Consider the following 20445-nt stretch of genomic DNA (forward strand, 5'->3'; position numbering starts at 1 on the left):
TGGAGCTCGTGCGGGGCCCCCATATTGGCTGGGGCCCCTGGGCACAGGCCCCATTGGTCCATGCAGTAATCTGCCACTGTTTAGGCACCCCTAGGCATGAGGTTGTTGTGCATAACTGTAAATCCCTGCCGATCAGGGCTATGAAACCATACCTACAAACTAGTATGTAAGTTGACACGGACAGACCTTTCTGTTGCAAAGGCCAGCTTTACAAAAGACAGGCAGCTGCACAGTTGCACTCCCACAGTTCTCCTAGAGAAGAAAAGAGCAGTGATGAGAAATAAATAAGCAGAGAGGAAAACAAGCTGGAGTTTTAACTGACCCCTGCAGCCTGTCATTTGCCCTCAGGGAGGCAGACAGAAACTCTGCTTTTCCATTCCTTCGCTAGCCTGCTCACAAGAGCTGAGAGAGTCGGGGCTACTGTGATAGCAAGGACAGCCCGCGACACAATGAGGCAGAGATAAACAGGCAGGTGAGATCAGGAGGCAGCCCACAAGAATATGTTCTTTTATTAACTGGGTATCTAGAGGGCTTCAAGAGGATCATTCAGTTACCTCCCCACATCACATCTTAAATAGTGGCCCTGTCCTACAAACAACTATTCCTGCATGCACATTTGCCTTAACTTAAGTATTCTCTGAAACTTGAGCACTTAATATTTCAACCTGAGTGTCCACAAGTTCGTTAGTAAATTTTTACTGGGTTTATGAACTAAGGGTCGGGTCATTAACCCCCTACTCCCAATAGGGTGGAGTTACTTGCATGAGTAGCCCCCACTGAAGTTAAGGGGCTACTCATGTAAATAACTGCTCACCAATGGGATAAGGGGTTCACAATCTGGCTCTAAGTTAAAGAGATCTCAGTTCCTATGTACGGCTCAGATCTATGATTTCTAGGAAGAAATCTCCAGATTCCGCCATAACAATTGCACCTTCTTTATGTGTTAAAAGCTGTAAAATATTCACATTCTTATTCTCTTATGCACACGAGAAGATGAGATCTTAAGAGAGGAACAGATGAGGGAATGGAAAAATTGCTGTTAAAAATAAACCCCAAACCTGCCCATATTTAAACTGTTGATGCAAAATAAAAGCTACACCTGGTTATATTTCCCAATATGCTTTTGTGTAGGAAGCACTCAGAAGTTGTGTGCATTTCAAATGATGGGCTATTTATTATAGCAATTGTTCATTTTTAAAGGTAATATAGGAAAGTACATTACAAGTTAATGCTGCCCCCTAGGCAGCTCTAGAATATTGTCATCCTTTATTTTTAACAAAATAACAGTACTTTGCCCTCACACAGCACTTCATCTAGGGTTGCCAACTTTGTAATATTTAAAAACCGACACTCCAGCAGGAGTGCTGGAACTTCCCCCGCCCTGCCCGGGTCCTGCCTCTTTCCCCAAGGCCCTGCCCCCATTTGCTTCTCTTCCTCCCTTCCCCCATAGATCGCTGTTCTTCCCCTCTCCTACTGCCCCTGCTGATTGGGAGGGAGTCGCCTGCAGAGCTGGGGCTGGGAGCAGGGCCCCCATATGGAGGGGAAAAAGGGTAAACTTTATTGGGGCCTGGAAGCCCTCAGGGGCCCAGCCCAGGCTGCAACCCCCATTACCATGAAAAAAAATTGAGGCTAAATTGTAGATCATGTCTGAAGATATTTATAGAAACTTATTTACCTGTATCTATGTATCTACTGTCCAACTTCGGACAATGTCATCTGTGAATTAGAGCACAGATTCAAAGCAACCAATAACATTTGTTTGACATTCCGTTCAGTCCTAAAATATGTGACACTAGAGCCTGGGGAACTGGAAGAAGCATCTAAATGTCTACTTCACAAGTTTCCTACAGATGTTTCTGAGAATTTTCCTTGTGAAATGTTGCACCTGAAAAAAATCTTCAAGTCTACTTTGGAAAAGAATATGAACTACCCCCACTTATCTTATCAAACAAGATTTACAAAAAACATCTGCAACTAATTGTCAGTGAAGTGTGCATAGCCCTACGGATTTTTTGCACACTGGCAGTGACTGTGGCAGAAGTTGAAAGAAGTTTCAGCAAGCTAGCACTCATCAAAAACTGCAGGCATTCTACAATGAGGCAAGAATAGTTATGCCACCTAGCTATCTTGTCTATTGAGTGTGAACTTGCAAGAGAAATTAACTCTGGGGGGCTAATTCATGATTTTGCAATGAAAAAGGCCAGAAAAATAAATCTTTAAAGTTAATTGGCCTAATTATAAAATATTTGCAGTCCAGTTGGTCCATTAGAATAAAACCATCAAGACACTGACAGGATATAATACCTTTATAATGACCCAAAAGTTATAAAATAGTCAGCTAACCTGTAGGAATCTCAGGCTGGGTGTTATGTTAAACAAAAATAGCAAGGGGGGAGCATTTTTCAGAAATGCAGAATATGTAACAGTAATTTCAGAATTCAAACATTTTTCATGGCTCATGAGATTGTATTTACGGGATGAGGGATTGTGGTACGTGTGTAGGACGGGGCCGTGTTACAAGTTTGTACTGGGCCCGAAAAAATTATGCTTGGGCCCTGGCTGGGAGCTACAGGCTGTAGCCACGAGCCACCTTACACAGGTAGAAGGAGACTCCAGCTGAGTCGGGGCTAGCACCGGCAATGACTCGGTGCCTTCCCCACACACAGCAACTGGACTTTGGGTGTCCAGTCAGTAGATCTGACCGGACACAGTCAGATCCCCCTTTCAACCAGACTACCCTGTCAAAAACCAGACACCTAGCAACCCATCTTCATCTCTTCAGAGTTCTGTACAAATGTTAACTGCTGAGAGTAAACAAGCCCCCTGTGATACAGATATGGATTAATCCTGTTTTCCTTTCAGTGCACAGGGGTTTGTTATATTAAAATAAAACTGTCATTAGTCAGATCTTCACATTCTTTTATAATATCATTGTCTTACATTTATACAGCAAGAATTCCAAATGCTTTACAACTATAAACTATAGCCCAGTCCTGCAACAGCAGCAAGATCTAGCCTATTTGACCACTGGGCTGGAATTCAATAGTCATAGGTGCTATTCCTGGCTCTGCCAATGGTCTGCTGGGTGACCTTGGGCAAGTTACTTTGCCTCTCTGTGCCTCAGTTTTCCCCATCTGTAAAGTGGGGATAATAATTTTGACCTCCATTGTAAAGCACTTTGAGATCTACTGATGAAAAGCACTATAACATTTAGGTATCATTATAGACACAAGGGACTTCACCCACACAAATACAACCTCTTCTAGGGTGGAACCTAGCATCTGTCTAACGGTCCACAGTGCTGGAAATCAACAAAGAAGAATAGGTCCAATAAAAATCAGAGATGGCAAAAGAGCTACAGCCCTGCATTAGCCTCTTGCAACATCCAGTGCAGGAAAAGTTGCATACAGTATATTTTTCTATGTGCTTTCACAAGCCCACTTCTAAGTGACCCACAAATTCCCAGATAACAGTCTTCACTTGCTTTTTAAGATCTGCTGCTCTGTTCCTTTTTCTCCCTGTTAACTGCCAGTGTAATCTACAAGACAATATTGATTATGGAAGACTGTGAAACAGGATCCTCAAACCCAAAACTGAAACTCAGTTTAACTTGCTAACTGTCACCTGATTTTAACCAGGTAAAAAACAGGACTTTATAAGACTCTGATATGAAATAAAAAAATTAGCTCAGGCTCACTCCTACAGTAAGTGCACCACAGCGACCTTACAGAAGGCACAAGCTGATGTTCAAATTTGTAACTGATCCAGAGATCATTGTTTCTTAAGAGCACACATGGCAGCTATCTGGACCTAATGAAGGAGCTATTCTGAGTTATAAACTCACATTAAAAAAAGAAGTGCTGGAATTGCCCTTCAGACATGGGTGATTCACATTACTATGAATGGAGTCTTTATATCTGGTAAAGTACCAACCAGGTTAGGAAGGGCCCTGATTCTTCAAAGGCTTACAAATTAATTTAACTTGATTAAATCCACTGAACTTGACAGGATCAGTCACATAAAGTTAAGCACCCATGTAAGTCTTTGCAGGATCAGATCCTTAGTGGCTCTGAGCACTAAGGGGCCTTAGGTACAGTTAACATACATTTTCACAATTAGTGAAACAAACATGAATAGAGTTCATCCTTAAAGTGGAACCATTGATGCAGAGAACACACCAAACATACACACACATGAAACCTGAAGCACTCTGCATAATCCTGATTGGGACTTTTAGGCACTATAATAAGATAAAATGTAAAATAATTATTTTTATATAACACCAGCTAAGTGCTAGCCACTTTACAGACAGCTGTGATAGACTATGGTCCCTTATGAACTGAATTAATGAATACATAATAGAATGTAAGAAATGTCAGCCTTCATGCAGCTATTACATAATTTTCTTTCTGTCCCTCTATTCTTTTTAGTACTATATTTAAAAAGAATTAAGTTCACTGATGAAAAGCGAAAACCCACCAACAACACTTAATATTATGTGAGCTCAGTTCCAATTCACAAGCAAAGTAAATTTCTGAGTAAGCGCTGAAAAGATGCCCTTCAGCAGCCTGTAGTTCTCAGTTTTATAGAATCTGGGAATGATGTATCTCTGAGAGGTCTGATCAAATGACTGGGAGCCAGGAATTAGTAGACCATAATTCCAGCTTTCCCACTGATTCTTTGGGGAAATCGTTTCATTAAGTATTTGTATTACTATAGCACTTCAGCCTCCCCACCTGTAAAACTGAGAGTGAATGATACCCACCTACTTTTACAAACATCACTAAGCATTCACTCAGATTTCTTTAATAAATGGCACATACTTTTTAAGGCCCAAAAAGGAACTAGGAGAGTGAAGCACAGCACTCCAACTAACCTCCAGACCCTTTCTCTAGCAGCTTTTCATTATAGCATATTCTCCAGCTTCAGTCATTCCCAACTGAAGACTAGGATGTTAGTTCCAACAACCTATCCTTGTGTGTCTGTCTCTTGGCCCATTAGACTCCCAGTATTCTAATTGACCCATGTGTAACTGAGTCAAGGCATAATTAACCATTTGGTTGCTGGAGGAAAGTATTGACAATGCACATACCAAACACCTCTGAGATGTTATGATGGGCCAAATTCATCACACTAGAATTACACCAGGGATGAATTTGGAGCATTGTTTGTCAAGTGTTTAAAATATTAGCAATTATTATTATGGTGTCAGTGTTGCCAAGTCTCATGGTTTTATTATGAGTCTCGCAATATTTGGTGGTTTTCTTTTTAAAATGGCTGTTGGTATCAAGAAATTGTCTGGGAATCTCAGCTTTCATTTTTTAAAAACTAAGTTTCTAATCTTTGTGGTTGCAGAAAAAAATGTGAAAATGTGACGTGAGTGCAGCCTAAAAATTCAGAAGCCAGAACATAAATAAAAAGAATTCCAAATGTATTATTTTAAAAATATCATAGTTTTTAAACCACTCAGGATTTTTGGGGTGCACAATTTTTTGTTAATGTTTGGGGTTAGCAATACTGCAGTGATGTTCCAAGAATGCAAAGGCTGAGATAATAAGTTCTTAGTGGTTCTTGCCTTCAGTAAGGATCTATTCTGGCACAGGAGGCGAGCGAGTGAAGAGAGGAAGCCAACACTGTTATTTGCAAAATACTGACCAACATTATTTAAGGCAACTGCCCCACCTACTGTTCTTCCAGAGAAGGGGTTCTCAAACTTTGTCTTAATGTGCACCTTACCTTCATGGTGAGATTGTTTCCTGGCTTTTTCCCCACACATCTATCCCTGAGTGAGCCACATACCCTCCCACACATAATCACATAAAATCCCTGTTGCAACTACATCAATTACTGACATGGAAAAGGAATATTAGAAAAGTACTATTACTTATAATTTGTCTGGGGTAGCACACTGAAGCCCTCATCAGAACTGAGGTTCCATAGCGCTAGGTATTTTACAAGAGGCACTGCCCCACTCAACCTTCTATTTAAAATACTTTTAGCCATCTTTCAATGAGATTTAGCAGTTGGAGAGAAGCAGAACAAGCCAGGACAACATGACCAACCAGGGGTGCACAGACTGCAGCTTTGGAACCCACCTTCCAACAAGTCAGTAACAAAATAGCCATCATAAGAGATTTTCAGATGCACCTTTTGAAACATTCATCTGAAAATGTGAATATGGCACTTTCTGTAAGAGTTAGGGAGTTAGCTCCAGTGTCTTAGCAGAATTCCAATCTCGGTAATTACATTCTGCTTCCTAAAATTCCCCATATAAATTCAGTGAGATCTACTACACAGCAGTTTAGGCCAGTTAGATACTGTAACAGTCAGCTGTTAAATAGCTACTACCTTCTATGCCAAAGGCATCTGCATTTCATCAGTGAAAAATGTGATCAGTGTGCACCTTTTGTGTTTGTTTGTTAAAGTCTCAGTCCTGTAAACACACAAGCACTTAACTTTACACACAAGTACTTCCATTGAGTTCAATGGGACTATTCAATGTAAAGTCAAATCCATATGTATTTGCTGGAAGGAGCCTGAGTGCTGGTCTACACTAGAAAATTAGGTTGATCCAGCTACATCGCTCAAAGGTGAGAAAAATCCACACCCCTGAGCAACGTAGTTAAGCTGACCTAAGTCCGCACACAGACAGTGCTAGATCAATGGAAGAATTCTTCCATCAGGGTAACTACTGCCTCTCAGAGAGGTGGATTGCCTGTGTCAATGGGAGAACCCCTCCTGTCGGTGCAGGTAGTGTCTACGCTGATGCACTACAGCAGCACAGCTATAGTGTTTGAAGTGTAGACAAGGCCTCAGTTTGTAAAGTGCTTTGAGATTCTTCAGGATGAAAGATGCTATGTAAAGATAAGATGTTAATTATTATTATTATTTTAAGTAAATGATTTTTTCCCAGACTACCTTCACTCTAAGAGTACATCTACACTGCACACTCCGTATAGCAGAATGTACAGTATTTACACTGCATGTCCCCCTAGCATGGGTATAAACAGCAGCGTGGACAGTGAGGCAATGCTTAGCAGAATCCTCCACACAAGCAGTGCCTCCCATATCTACCCTTCTGTTTTTTAGCAGTGTAGAGTCCCACTATCTCCTCACTGCTGGAGTCTTTCTCTGCTTCAGGGAAAGGTTCCAGCAGTGTGGAAAGACTCTGGCGGGGGGTGGAGAACAATGGGCAGTGGGCAGCTGCCAGAGCCTTTCCCTGTTGCCTTCTCAATGCCAGAGCCTTTCACTGACATGTAGTTACACACCACAGCATGGTCGCAACTTGGTTTTCACTGTGGCATGAAGCTACATATACCCTACATGTCTCCACCACTGTTGTGTACTGTAGCCATGGTGTAGTGTAGTGATTAGCATGGATGGTGCCTCCACCAATAAGTGGTACTATATCTTAGTGCCAAATTGTTGTCTTGTTTTGATATTACAGTGTTGTATTTGATCAGGGTGAGGGGTTGGTAGGAAATTTGAGTCCTGCTTGTGTGTGCTGGAGCTGTTATTTGCAATGTCCCAAAAAACCCTTGAATTTCAATAAGCAAGTATTATAGTAGGTTTCACTACAACCTGAATTGCAACTGGCAAATTATGCATTCATAATGGACGTGGAACCACTGAGAAGGAATAAATATAGAATCTTAAAGTGGAATTTCTATATAGTTAATAATCTCATTTTAATAAATTTTAAAATGTGTTCAGAAGAAAAGCACAAACTCAGTTTAGTAAATAATAGGGCTATATCAGGTTTCAAGATGTATAATTGTAGTGTATGAGTTTTTCAGAGAATAAATATTGCTATTTTGTTTTCTTTGCGAAAAAGGACTTTGATTGTAAGGTGCACATTGTAGAAACATCACACTGTCCACACTGCCATCAGCCTCTAAATGTGTAACATGAAGTTGGCTGGCTTTTTGTTGTAACATTTTCTCTGCACAGTGCAATAAATCATAGTGACCATGATTTACTGGACTCTGTCTAGCAGAACACAGTTATTCAAGTCCCCACAGTAAGTAAACCAGGAATTATGTGTGATTTGGAGGGTAATATATCAGCAAAGCTGGTGATTTTAATATTGTAACGTTGATATTCACTCATATTTCTGTCTTTCACCAATTAATCATCCACACAGAGAAATGGTTCAAGCACTGCACTGTGGCAGATGCACGTTTAGTGAAGACAAACACTCCTGAAGCCTGGTCAGAGAGAAACATTATATTCTGTAAAGGCTGGATCACTTTAGGCCACACTGGAATTAGTCTTTAAAGTGGAAACACAGAACCAGCTTCTGAAGCATAGTACACCAGCACTTCAGAGATCAGGATCTTTGTACATTTCTTCTAGCTTCTTGAACATTTAATACAGTAATATTGGGTGGAGCAGCAGTAGACAGCGGTGGAAGAACAATCCATGTGAATAAGTCCTGAAATGAGCTTTCCTGATGGATCCTTTGCCTACCAGAAGAAGTAACCAGCCTCAGACAACTAGCTCCCAGTTTTTTAATTGTTTTTTTTTTTCCTTCCTTAAATTTGTCAATAAATCAAGTCCTGGTGAAATGGGGAGCTAATAGCCAGCATTGCCCTGACTGCTATTCTGAAGATGTGCAGCATTGTCCAGGGTGCGTGCAGAGCTATCAAGCCTCAATAGTCGGAATGAGTGAGACTTAAAATACACATCATCAAGGAAGGCTTGAAGTGACTTATTGAAATTCATGCAAAATTCTTCATCACAAAACAGAGAGAAATATAAAGTTAAATACACAATGAGTGAGGCTTGGGCACAGGAAAGTTTGTTCACACAGTTAAGGCTCCAAGGTCAGTGTTCACAGTAATCATATATTTGTAGAGCCCTGCAAATCCGCAGATACCCGTTTTTTATCTGCGGATATCTGTGGACCATTTTTTGTGGATAGTGGATCCGATATGGATCTCAAAGGCAGGGAAGCAGCTGTCTGCAGTTTATAACCTTTGAGGCTGCTTCCCTGCCTTTGAGATCCGGAGGTGGGGGCTAGCCACTGATCAGCTGTTCAGTGGGGGCCCCAGGGGCTGGCCACCCATCAGCTTTTTGGCAGTGGCCTCTGGGGTGGGCTGCTGCAATCAGCTGTTTGGTGCCCCCCACTATCCACGGGCCGCCAATCAGCTGGTTAGCCCCTCTCACCCCCTACAGGACACCGATCAGCTGTTCAGTGCCCCCCTCCATGGGCCACTGATCAGCTGTTCGTCGGGGCTCCCCCTACCAGCTGCTCATCAGCTGTTCCATGGGGCCCTGCCAATCAGCTGTTTGGCAGCTGGCTGGAGTGCTGGACCCCAAACAGCTGATCAGCAACAGCATCTGCAGAAGAGCTGGCCTCCAAACAGTTGATTGGGAGGCCCAGAGCTGCGGGTGCATATGGATGCATATGCCATAAAAGAGAGACTGTGGATGGCCAGTTAGATGTAAATTGAGTCTTGCGGATGTGGATCAGAAGCAGATCCACATTTTTGTATCCACACAGGGCTCTCTATACATTTGAATAAAGTCTATGATGAGCCCACCTCACACTTGCTCTACGTCAGCAGCTCCTATCCCTCAGGGCTGGTCCTGTCTCCCATCTCCAACTGTTAAAACCTGGCACCTGGTTGCAGCCCCACTTAGGTTTGGCTCATCCACCCCTCTGTAGATTGAGACACTGTAGCAGACACCAGATTTGAGTGGGGCTGCAACCACGCACCAAACAGTGCAACACCCAGAATGGGGAACCAGGGCAAAAGTTGCCACTATAGGGTGAGTACAAGGTGGGCATACTTTCTCTCCCTCCCCTTCTGTAATTTATTATTTTTCCCACACCTCTGCCATGAAATTTACTAAAAATTTCCATGTCAAATTCATAGCCTTACTCATGGTTGCTGAGAAAAGCCTGAAAACCTGAATCAAGCACCTCCCAGAGGCTCAGAAACTGGAGGACATGGAAAAAGAACCCAAAGTGTATTATTTAAACAAATCTCATGCTTTTTTTAGGGGGAGGGAGGCTAACTCATGATTTATAGACACTTAAAGTTGGCATCTCTGGGCCACTACCATGGCAAAACTGCCTCCTGCAGGAATGATCCAGACATCACATGTTAATATAATAATAATTTCTAGCTCTTCTATAGCACTTTCCATCAATCAGTTGCTGAGTGTTTGACAAAGGAGGTCAATACCATCATCCCCATTTTACCAAAGGGGAATCTGAGGCATGGGGAGGGGAAGGGACTTGTCCAAGGTCACCCAGCAGGCCAGTGGCAGAGCCAGGAATAGACGCTAGGTCTCCCAAGTCCCCGTCCAGCGCTTCACCCATTAGGCCTTGCTGCCTTCTTACCATAGGCCCATCCTGAACAGTGTGCACCGTGCAGCTGCCGCAGTGCCTCTGCGCCAGGGCCCAGAGGATGGGCATGGTGGGCAATGCCGGGGACATCGCCATGACAACATGCCCCAGGGCACTGCCATGGAGCTGCCAAGGGGCACCGCAAGGGATTATGGGTACTGAGCGCAGGTATTGGTTGTTGTGGCACTGAGTAATACCTGCTCTGCCCCTTTAAGTGGCTCTCGCCCCGCCCACCTCGGAGGAGCTGTGATGACGCACAAATCCTGCGTCTGGCTCCTGGGAGAACTTAAGCGATATTACGTAGGTGCTAGTGGCCCAAATTGTCTTCGTGACGCTACGCACAGGGTACGGTGCACGAGACAGAACATTTTCCTCCCCGCCAGGTGGCGGCGATGCCGCTGGCTCCGGCCGGGCCGGCGCACCTGGTGCGATCCGGGCAGAAGGATGAGCTGTACCGGAGCGGACTGCGGAGCGGGGCTGGGGCAGCGCTGCACGGGCTGGCGGGTGAGGGGCTAGGATCCCGTGTGGATCTCAAAGACTGGGGGAAAGAGGCGGGGAGGGGGAGCTCGCGTGGGCTGGGGGGAGGGGGCAGAGAAGGGAGGGCTCGCGTGGGCTGGGGGGAGGGGGCAAGGAGTGGGGGGGCTTGCGTGGTTTGAGGGGAGGGGGCCTACTCCCTGTGCATAATGCAGTTCCTGAGCTATATATGCTGTTTTTTTCCCCTACCCCAGGCAAGTTTATTGTCACCCTTTGAAGTTTTATGCCTAGAAACCCTGGCTAGTCCCTGGCTCCCCCTTGCCCTAGAGGTCACTGTGAGAGGCTGATGAGCTCTTTACTCTTGCTTTACAAATTAAAAACAAAAAACTGGAAAGTGGAATTTTGCTCATTTAAGAGGAAAACACTGTATTGTGTTATTGCCCAGTCATTCATATATTAAACCTGAAAACAAAACAAATTCCTTCCTCATCTACTACCTTTCAGTGTTGCCAGCCCCAAGAAGTTCAAAATCCATGAGCCAGGCTCCCCCAAAATAATGTGATTGGCTAAAAGAGCCTGCAGTTCTTTAAAGTGATAAATTTGGCCTTTTTTAATTTGCATTCTCATTTTTCGAGCCTTTAGGGTTCACATCTTCTAGCATCTCTCTGTGACGGTTGGGTCTTGAAACTTAATTTATTTTAAAAAGAGAGCTGAAATTCTCAGTAATGCTATGATTGTCATACAGCAAAGCTGAGACTGTAAATAGGATTCCAAATATTGCAAGACTCATGATAAAATAATGAGATTTGGCAACACAGCCCTCCTCACCTTTTGCCATTTCTCCTAGTTTGGATAATGAAAATGGAGTAGTCTTTTTGATGCACAGGGATGCAAAGTTTGGGCGGGAATCGCTGCTGGGAGGTGTTTCTAAAAGAAATCTTGTTTGCATTTAAAACACTGTTATTAATCTGGCCTTTTAGGTACTAAGAAATGGTTGGAATGGAAGAAAGAAATTGAACTTCTTTCTGATGTAGTGTACTTCAGCCTCACCACTTTGTCAGGTAGTGTTCATAAAGTTTAGTCATTTACTAAATGGGGGGGGGGGAGGGAGAAGGTTGAGGGTCTGGTTCTGGTATGGAGAAGAGGGACTCTAATGTTCCTTTGATTAACTCAGCCAACAAATAAATTAGCTGCTTATGAATATTTAATGCTGCTCGGTTACTGTCATTGTTATTGTAAATGTAATTAGTGGAGGTCCTTGTTATTGTCTTATTGTTAAATCTAAATAAAATAGTCAACATTTGGTTTGTTTAAGATATGGCATTTATTTAATATCCATGTGCAACAATCTGTCATTTACCATCTTGCTCCCACCAGCACTACTGGAAGAGTGCTTCCTGAAAACAGGACCTGTGCCATGAAGAAAGTATGCATAATGGTAGTAAGCTTGAGTAACTGAAGATTTTGACCCATAAAAGATATACAGTTTAAAAATAATGATCACATCATTTGGCACTGAAATTTAACCACTTTTGGGACTCCTGAACATGGCATCTGTTTTAACAGGGCATGTCAACAATGGAAATAATAATGCCGCCTTTACCCATCTTACACTCTTATGCATGTTATCTTTCAGGTTATCAAACTCTTGGTGAAGAATATGTTAATATTGTCCAAGTTGATTCTTCCAAGAGGCGAATTCCTTCTCTGCTTCGACGAGCCATTTTGATCTCTTTTCATACTGTTGTGCCTTACTTGTTGGACAAAGGATTAGTCCATCTGGAACATGAGATGCAGACAGTAACTGATGGATCTAGAACCTTGCAGAGCAATCAAATACCTGGTTTATGTGGCAGGACTTTGGTACGAAGTTGGGTGCGGAAACAGGTTGGCAGACTGACAGAACAGCAGAAGAAAACCCTTTTACAAACTGTGTATGTCCTCAAGCAATGCATCTCCCTGTTTCGTAGGCTGCATTTGGCAATATTTTATATAAATGGCATCTTCTATCACATCTCTAAAAGGATCACTGGAATATCTTATGTACGTTGAAGAATTTGCTGGTTGAAGACACTTTTCTTAATGTAACATAGTATTTTGGCTTCAGCAACAGTATTGCATGTAAAAGGGATGTAAAATTTGGCCTGTGGTGATCAGTAAATTAGGCAGTGCCTAATAGTTTTAGAGTTTTTCAATAATTCATGAGAGAAGGTCATGTCTCCCCCCACCCCACCCCACCCTTTTTTTTTTTTTTTTTTTTTTTTTTTTTTTTAAACTGGTCACTGCTAACAAATCCAGATTCATTAGAGATCAGTTCAGGTCCTAGTGTAATTCTAGAAAACAAGTGACTAGCCAAAAATATATTTGGGGCACATGTATTCACTACTAGTATGTGTGGAAGCATTGGTAATTAATTGGTATGACTGTATTGCATGGAAAATCTGAATATGTACAGTCTTCATTAAGTTCTCATTTGTAACTGCCTTTTTCAAGCTAGTGGTTCTGTTTAATGTAAAACTGTGTTGCATTTAGGAAGGTTATGGGAAGGGGTGGTCAAAACTGAGGCACTAGCAGACCAACGGTGAGGCTCATTAATGAAAACATGACCATTTGGATGGTAATTCTGCTTTTCTTTTCCTGTCTGAATTTTGCAGCTTCGTGTTCCAGGATTGCCTGGAGATGACCAGAGCATTCGATCAAGTTACAAGCTTCTTGGGATAGTTTCACTGCTCCATCTTGTACTAACAGTTGCTGTTCAGATATACAGCTTCCACCAAAGGCAGAGGGCAAGGCAGGAGTGGAAACTGCACCGCAACCTCTCATATCCAAAGTATGATGTTCCTAACTTGCTGGGAAGGGGGTGGAAGCAAGAATAATTGTGTGGGAATTTCTTATCTATAACTAATGGGAAATTCTGTGATGGAGCTCCAATCTCAGCTAAGCACCAATGTAGCTTAAATAATATAGGGTAGGTGATATAGGGTAGGGTGGGTCCTCTGACTTCTTTGGACACTATGTAGAGAACCGGTATACATCTTCTAGTGCTAAGGAATAGTGTAATTGAATACATCTGGCTACTATATCTTTATTACTTTACTGCATGTTAGAAATATTTAACCATTTTATTACTCCTTTTACCTGTAGTTTCAACCTTTAATATTCACCAGACTTCCTTGTTGGATATCAAGTAAAGTTTTTTCCTTGTCATTTTATAAACTCTTATGTGTATGTGAAAGGACCTAGAGCCCCAGTCATCACCAGGACTTCGTGTCCTGTGCAAACATATAGGACAGACTGCCTCTGTCCCAAGAAGTTTGCAACATTGTAACTTAATGTTAATAAAATAAGTTGTTGGTCTCTGTCCTCCCCCTACTGGCAAAACGTATGAGAGCAGGTCTACACTGCATTTTAAAACCCATAGCAGAGAGTCTGAGTCCTGAGCTACAGGACAAAGAACAGCAGTATGGATGAAGCCCCGCCCCTTTTGCTCCAGAGGCCGAATTCTAGTCCATCCGTGAATGTCTACACAGCTGTTCTTAGTGCTGCAGTGTGAGCCTGAGGTTGTAGAGGCAGTCTCAGAGTTGCTGTTGCAGATTTTAAAATACAGCGTTGATGTACCCACAGATACCCCCAGCATCACAATTGGCTTTAATTGTCCACTTTGTTGAAAATCTCTGCTGAAACTGGGGATTAAATGGACTATGATGACTGAACTACTCTCTCCTCCCATCAGAGGTGGGCTTTTCAGGGCAGGGTTGAGGTATACTTGCAATGCAGAAAGTTGTACTGCTGCCTGTCATGTATCAATCCTTCCACCTCACTGGACTGTCTATGTGACCCTTAGTGTCAGGCCGTGGACTCATGTAGGGCAACCATTAGCATCCTGTGTCATGTGTCTTTTTCTGCACTCACTTACCTGTGCAGTGTTTGGACTATATTGGGGGCTGCTGTAACATTTAACACACAAAAAAAAAGGGGGGGTGTTTCTAAAATTGCAGTTCTGTCACTTTTCTCAAACTTCAAATGTTCTCTTTTAGCAGATAACTTAAAAATAGACTGGGAAATAGCAATTATCGAAACTTCACATTCAGATAAGAATGTTGCATTGACAATAGTACTCGCATTCTGCTGTACCTTGTACCTTTCACTAGAAGCAAGCATAAATTGTGGTCCAGGTTGTCTTAGACATCTCAGGCTGTGTTCCTCAGCCAGACCTCATACTGACAGACTGAAGTATCACTGACATTTCTGAAATGTTCTGAATGAGGGGACTATATATAACTCTTGAGCATAAATGGATCTGTTTCCATACATTATATCAGTAAGGGTTTTGTATTTATTCAGGCTGTTAAACTGACTAAAATGTAACTAAAATATTCAATCAGAAATCAGACCGAGGAAAAACCCGTTATACGCAGTTCCCGATGCACACTGTGCTTGGAAGAACGCAGGCATGCAACAGCCACTCCCTGTGGCCACCTGTTCTGTTGGGAATGCATCACAGAATGGTGTAACACCAAAGTAAGTGGGAGAGAGTTTGTTTGAAAATATGGAAGAACTATGGCATGATTATTCTATAATAATTTCCAGGCTCACTAGTAAAATAGCCTTCCCCTGCTCATTAGGAGACTCAAAAGCCCCATCCATGTTTTGGATGGACCTGTGGTTGCTAATGTGACCTGCTGACAAGAGCAGTAAACAAATGTTTCTTTGCATTACAATAATGAGGGAAACAGGACCCAACTGTGTTGTTTACAGCCCCACTCTGGTGAGCCAATCTCAGAAATGCTATTCAACTTCATGGAAGTTGTGAACTTCCATAAAGTATGGGATTAGTGCATTACATCTGGAGACTCGAGTTCCAACCCTGATTTAAGTGAACCAAGAAAATAAACTGAATATTCTCCTAGAGCCTAGTGAGCATTTGTCCACATTAAACCACCATATTATATAAGTACAAGTGTCAGCCTGTGCCCTAGAAAAGTCCAGGCATGATGTGGGCCATAAAGTTTTGTTCCCTTTATCATGCTTCTAATGGCATTAAAAAGTCGTTGCATTTTGCTATAGCTTAATTTTCCATGCTGTGGCTTCTTTCATGGGATGGTAATAAGCTTCTTCCTGAAAAGCAAAGCTTCTGGTAAATGAATCCTAGTTGGTATTTACAAATTAAAAATGTCTTACCAAAACATTTGTAAAGGAGAATGAAGTTTGTAAGGGCTTGCAAGCTGACAAAGTTAATACATCTAAGTCCATAATAGCTTAAACAATGTGTATTTTTATTGGGCCAGGATATGTATTTATCCAGAGGGCAGCTTATCTCAGATGTTAGGGTACAGTTGCAGCTATGCCACTGTAATGCTTGTAGCATAGATGCTTACTACAGCAACAGAAGGGATTTTTCTATTGTTGCACCCTCGAGAGGCACTAGCTACCTTGATGGAAGAATTCTTCTGAGTCCATGGAGGGAGTTAAGTCAACCAGTGAAATTTCAGTGCTGAGCAATGTTTTAGGTGTAGATCAGCCCTTACTGTTATCTTCATATAGTGTGTCAGCTATTAATTTGCATGGAGAAGGGTCTAACCCCCCTGCTTGTCAGTTAAAGCCTATCTTTCCCAGGCTGGAAGAATAGTTTATAAATTAACTATTACATGCTAGCCTTAGTCTGTCTTTAACCCTATTCCAAACTGGAAAAGTTGTTTAGTGGCTTTTTATGGGTAACAGATTGTATATTATCCTTGGTTTTGTCCACCATTGATGGATTTTGATGGATTTAAACCCAAGCCATATGGTTTAAAGGTTCCTTGTCTTTTTAAGAGATTCAGGACATGAGTATTTGTGCTGAAGTGAGTTTACAAGAGATAAATGCATGATGTAACCATACCACATAGGTATCAGAGTTTACTACACATTTTCACTGAAATGAGAGGAGAGCTTGTGACCATTCAGAAAAGTGAGATCCTGAGGAGGGAACTTTGTTTATATATCACACTGAGGGGGCCCTTTAGAAGAGCAATTAACCCAGCTGTCTGGCTAGAAGAGAAAACAGCTCTCTAGCAAATCATCTGATGTTTCCTAACCAATTAACTGTACCCTTTCTAATAAGATAGGGTTTTCTCCCTCTACCCACAAAGTAATATGCTGCCAGAGCATAAGACCTATTGGAAAATGCAGTGCTGCAACTAAGCTGATCACATATGAAAGTGTGCCTTTCAGGCCAAGGTATTTGACTGAACTCATCTTCCTTGGATAATCTGGAGTTAAGAATGATGTAAGAAGTGCCTCTAAATTCTAACACTTCTGACTCAAAAGGTCAAATTCAGCCCTACTAAGAAGAAGTGCCATTCAGATACCAAAGGAGTTGTACCAGCCAACTGCAGATAAGAGTTTAGCCCTCAACTTGTCCAGTATGAAATCATGGTATCATGAATCAGTTTGTTCATGCACTCCTTTTCATGAACACAAGACTGTTTTGTTGCCTTGTCAAACCTTATTAGGCCTTTCTCTGACTGTGTATATTCCTATATACCTACTCTTTTCCTGCAACTTAAGTACACACTTAACAGCCTACTGGCAATTTCAGTATCATCCAGCTAGAGTCCAAAATGAAGACTGAAAACCAAACACCAAAACTTGTTCAGAGGGCTTCAAATTTTGCACCTTCAATCCACTGTAAATGCCAAGATCTAGATATCCAAATACCTTATGGCAGGTGTAGAATTAGAGGCTAGGTTGTGAGCCTCTTAAATCTACAGGGAAAGATACAATAGTGAAAGTCTTCAAGGCTTTCTATAAAATATAGATTAGCATCAGTCCCTTGACATCTTAGTGAGTAGTATTCCACATTGAAATCAGCCGTAGTGTTGCAATAGCAGCCCCTTTGAACTACCGGTACTTTTGATGGAATTCCCAAAGGTGGCCTGTTTCACCCACTGAAGAGATTGATTCTGGGGTGCAGCTCTGTAGAAGGCACAAAAATTAATCTTAAAGGGCCAGTAATCTGTTTTAACAGTGTAGGAGCAATCTGCCTCAGAAGGTGCTAGTACACATGCATGTAACCTCAGCTGACTGGTGAAGGGGGAAAGGAACTAGCACTCGGAGTGAAACTTCTTGATCATTTAGGGCTGTTATAGAACATGCAAAGTGTAAACTACTGGCCTCTCCCCTAATATATTCCTTATCTAGGTGGTCTTCCCTTCCACATACCAGAGAATCTTCGTTTATCTCTCCCCCTCCCCCCAAGAATTGTGTACATCTTCCACCTTTACCAATGACTTGACTTGGTTTAACTTCTCAGAGGGCATTCAATGCTAGTCAGTTTTTCAAGATTCTCACTTAATGCAACATTTACTACCTGAATCAAGTAAGTTCTCCACCATGTGTTCTTCCTAGAGGCAGTGAGTATCTGAAGAGGGTTTCATTGTCTGCACACCTAGTAAAGATTCACCTTGAGGGGCCACTGTAGTGTACAGCTTGTTCATTAACCACGCATTATAAAGCTCAGTAAGGTAGTGCTAGTAAAACATTGTCATTTAAATTAGGTGCAGTTAATTTGAATAGAGGGGATAGTGGTTTATACAGTTAACCTTGCACTAGAAATTAGACTGAAGGAAAGATTAGTGTTTAGAATTAGGTAGGGCTGCTCATTTATCTGGAAGAATCTAAACAGTTGTGCTCATGTTTAAGTTGTTGGTTTTTTTAACGTGGTTCATTAACATTTGCTAACAATCTCTCTCTTTTGTAGGCAGAGTGTCCATTATGCAGAGAGAGATTTCATCCTCAGAAACTGATCTATCTGCGGCATTATCGATAGCTATAGCAAGCCGCCACTGTTTCTTCTGACAAGATCCTAAACTTATCCATCCTTATCAACCAACAAAGCTATAATACAATTTGGCTTTGTCCATGAACAAGACTTTATTTTGTTCTTAAATCTTCAGTTATTATAACTGTTTTCACTACCTATACACACGTGACACTTCTCATTCCTGCTAAATAAATTTGAAGTACTTTAGTCCACTACCTTTTCTGCCTGCTCTTGTACTTTTAGACCTTGACCATGTCATGTTAAACACTTATGAAAAATTGCTTAGAGCAAGTCCTGTAGCCTTATTTATGCTGTTTGTCTGCATTTCACTTTGAACAATGAGAAGTCTTAGTATCCTCATTCTCTAGCTTTTTGCCCTTGCAGTTAATTACAAACACTGTGGGAAGACTTAAATCCAAACAACCTTCTCAGATTCAATGTAAATTCATTCCCATAGAACATGAGTACACCTTGCATATGTAACTGCTGATGTAAATGGAACACATAGTAAAAAGTGCTGAAAATCAGGTAATTTATGTACCAAATGTGTTTCTCACTGCTACAGGAAAATACTGTCAGATCCTCATTGTCACATGTAAAGTAGTCTAGCAATTTAAATGATTGGTTAAACAGTTTGTTATACAGTAGCATACAGATTGCTTTTGTATACACTACATTTTAAAATAGCTCACTGCATGTACAGTTCTAAGAACACGTTCAGCAATGGACACTTCCTGTAACAATTAAGAATTTATATTAATTCATTATATATACAGACTACAGTGGTATCTCCCACTGTCCAAAATGCAAGTTTAGTAAACATCACACTCCTAACAGGAACCCCTCCATTTTGGCAATAGGCACGATCTACTCTGCTGATTACACATTTTAGAGTGCAAATGAAGAGGGATGTTTACAAGAGCACCACTGCTTAACATTTCTTTCCAAATACCATTACCATTAGTGATTCAGTTATCCAAAAATCTTAGTGTTTGGAAGGAAAAATGTGTGATTAATCTTTCTGCTCTTGTATTACAGCTACAACCCAAATTGCTATCCCCATGCTAAGTACATGGTATCTGAAGGGGGAAAAAATCCAGAATTCATTGTCTTTGACATGAACAACAAACTATTTAAAATCTTTTCACGGAAGGTTCTAAAGCTTAAAAAAAGCCTTGGAAAACATCTTACTATATCTTGAATCCATACTAAGTTAAGAGCACTTCTGTTAAAATAACTACTGCAGAGGCCTTGGCCATAAAAGCAACATGTAGCAAGAACCATGAACAGTCTCCTGCTAAAAACTCGCCTACACTTAGGTTCCTTCCCTTCACATACACAGAAAGCCTGAAAGAAAAGATAGGTACTGATATATGCAGAAGAACAAGACACTTAACTGCTGGATAAGTGAGGGAAGTGAAATCCACTGAATACCCATCCCTACCCTCTCACCTTTCATATTAAAGGCTTTATAGGAAAACCCCACCTGAATTTAACTCTCAATGCAGCAAAGGGAGAAAGGTGGCCTGAGCCAGGACTCAAGCCATCTACAGCTTTAGAGATCATTGTCAACACATTTAATTGCACACAGAAACATGCAGCAAGTTACTGCTGATGGTAGAACTTGGATAATGCTGCCAAGAAAGAAGGCAGTTGACAGGTACAGGAATAACTCTAGTGCAGATGCCAAGATCTAGGTTTCTTCAGTCATAATTGACGAAGGCATAGAATTTAACACTAAGAAAACATTAAAATGTGGTTTTACAAAATGCCTGCCTAAACCGATTAGCATGGTTCACTCAACCATTGT

General features: G+C 41.6%; 1 protein-coding gene across 2 annotated transcripts; it reads left to right on the forward strand.

The window, feature by feature from the left end:
- Positions 1-10663: 10663 nt before the first annotated feature.
- PEX10 (peroxisomal biogenesis factor 10) lies at positions 10664-19512 on the forward strand. Of its 2 annotated transcripts, none has more exons than XR_010923479.1 (6): positions 10664-10861; positions 11812-11892; positions 12468-12874; positions 13486-13661; positions 14456-14566; positions 15217-15280. XR_010923479.1 is itself a non-coding variant. In XM_067567157.1 (6 exons), exons 1-6 carry the CDS (start codon positions 10750-10752, stop codon positions 18639-18641), a joined length of 981 nt encoding a protein of 326 aa, XP_067423258.1. In that variant the 5' UTR covers positions 10664-10749; the 3' UTR covers positions 18642-19512. The 2 variants fall into 2 exon arrangements, 1 of the variants encoding a protein (XP_067423258.1); XM_067567157.1 differs by lacking the exon at positions 14456-14566 and adding an exon at positions 18573-19512 and having other exon boundaries at positions 15217-15352.
- The last annotated feature ends 933 nt before the right edge of the window (positions 19513-20445 follow it).

This window comes from Emydura macquarii, unplaced genomic scaffold, assembly GCF_026122565.2.
Source record: "Emydura macquarii macquarii isolate MOO-44397 ecotype Brisbane River unplaced genomic scaffold, CSIRO-AGI_Emac_v2 contig_2768, whole genome shotgun sequence".
NCBI lineage: Eukaryota > Metazoa > Chordata > Testudines > Chelidae > Emydura > Emydura macquarii.

What these genes read in the sequence shown, in the direction of transcription:
- PEX10 (XM_067567157.1), top strand. Translation starts at nt 10,750, where the DNA reads ATGCCGCTGGCTCCGGCCGGGCCGGCGCACCTGGTGCGATCCGGGCAG. An exon ending in AGCGCTGCACGGGCTGGCGG is followed by an intron (nt 10,862 to 11,811) that starts GTGAGGGGCTAG and finishes CTGGCCTTTTAG; the next exon opens with GTACTAAGAAATGGTTGGAA. An exon ending in CGCAACCTCTCATATCCAAA is followed by an intron (nt 13,662 to 15,216) that starts GTATGATGTTCC and finishes ATATTCAATCAG; the next exon opens with AAATCAGACCGAGGAAAAAC.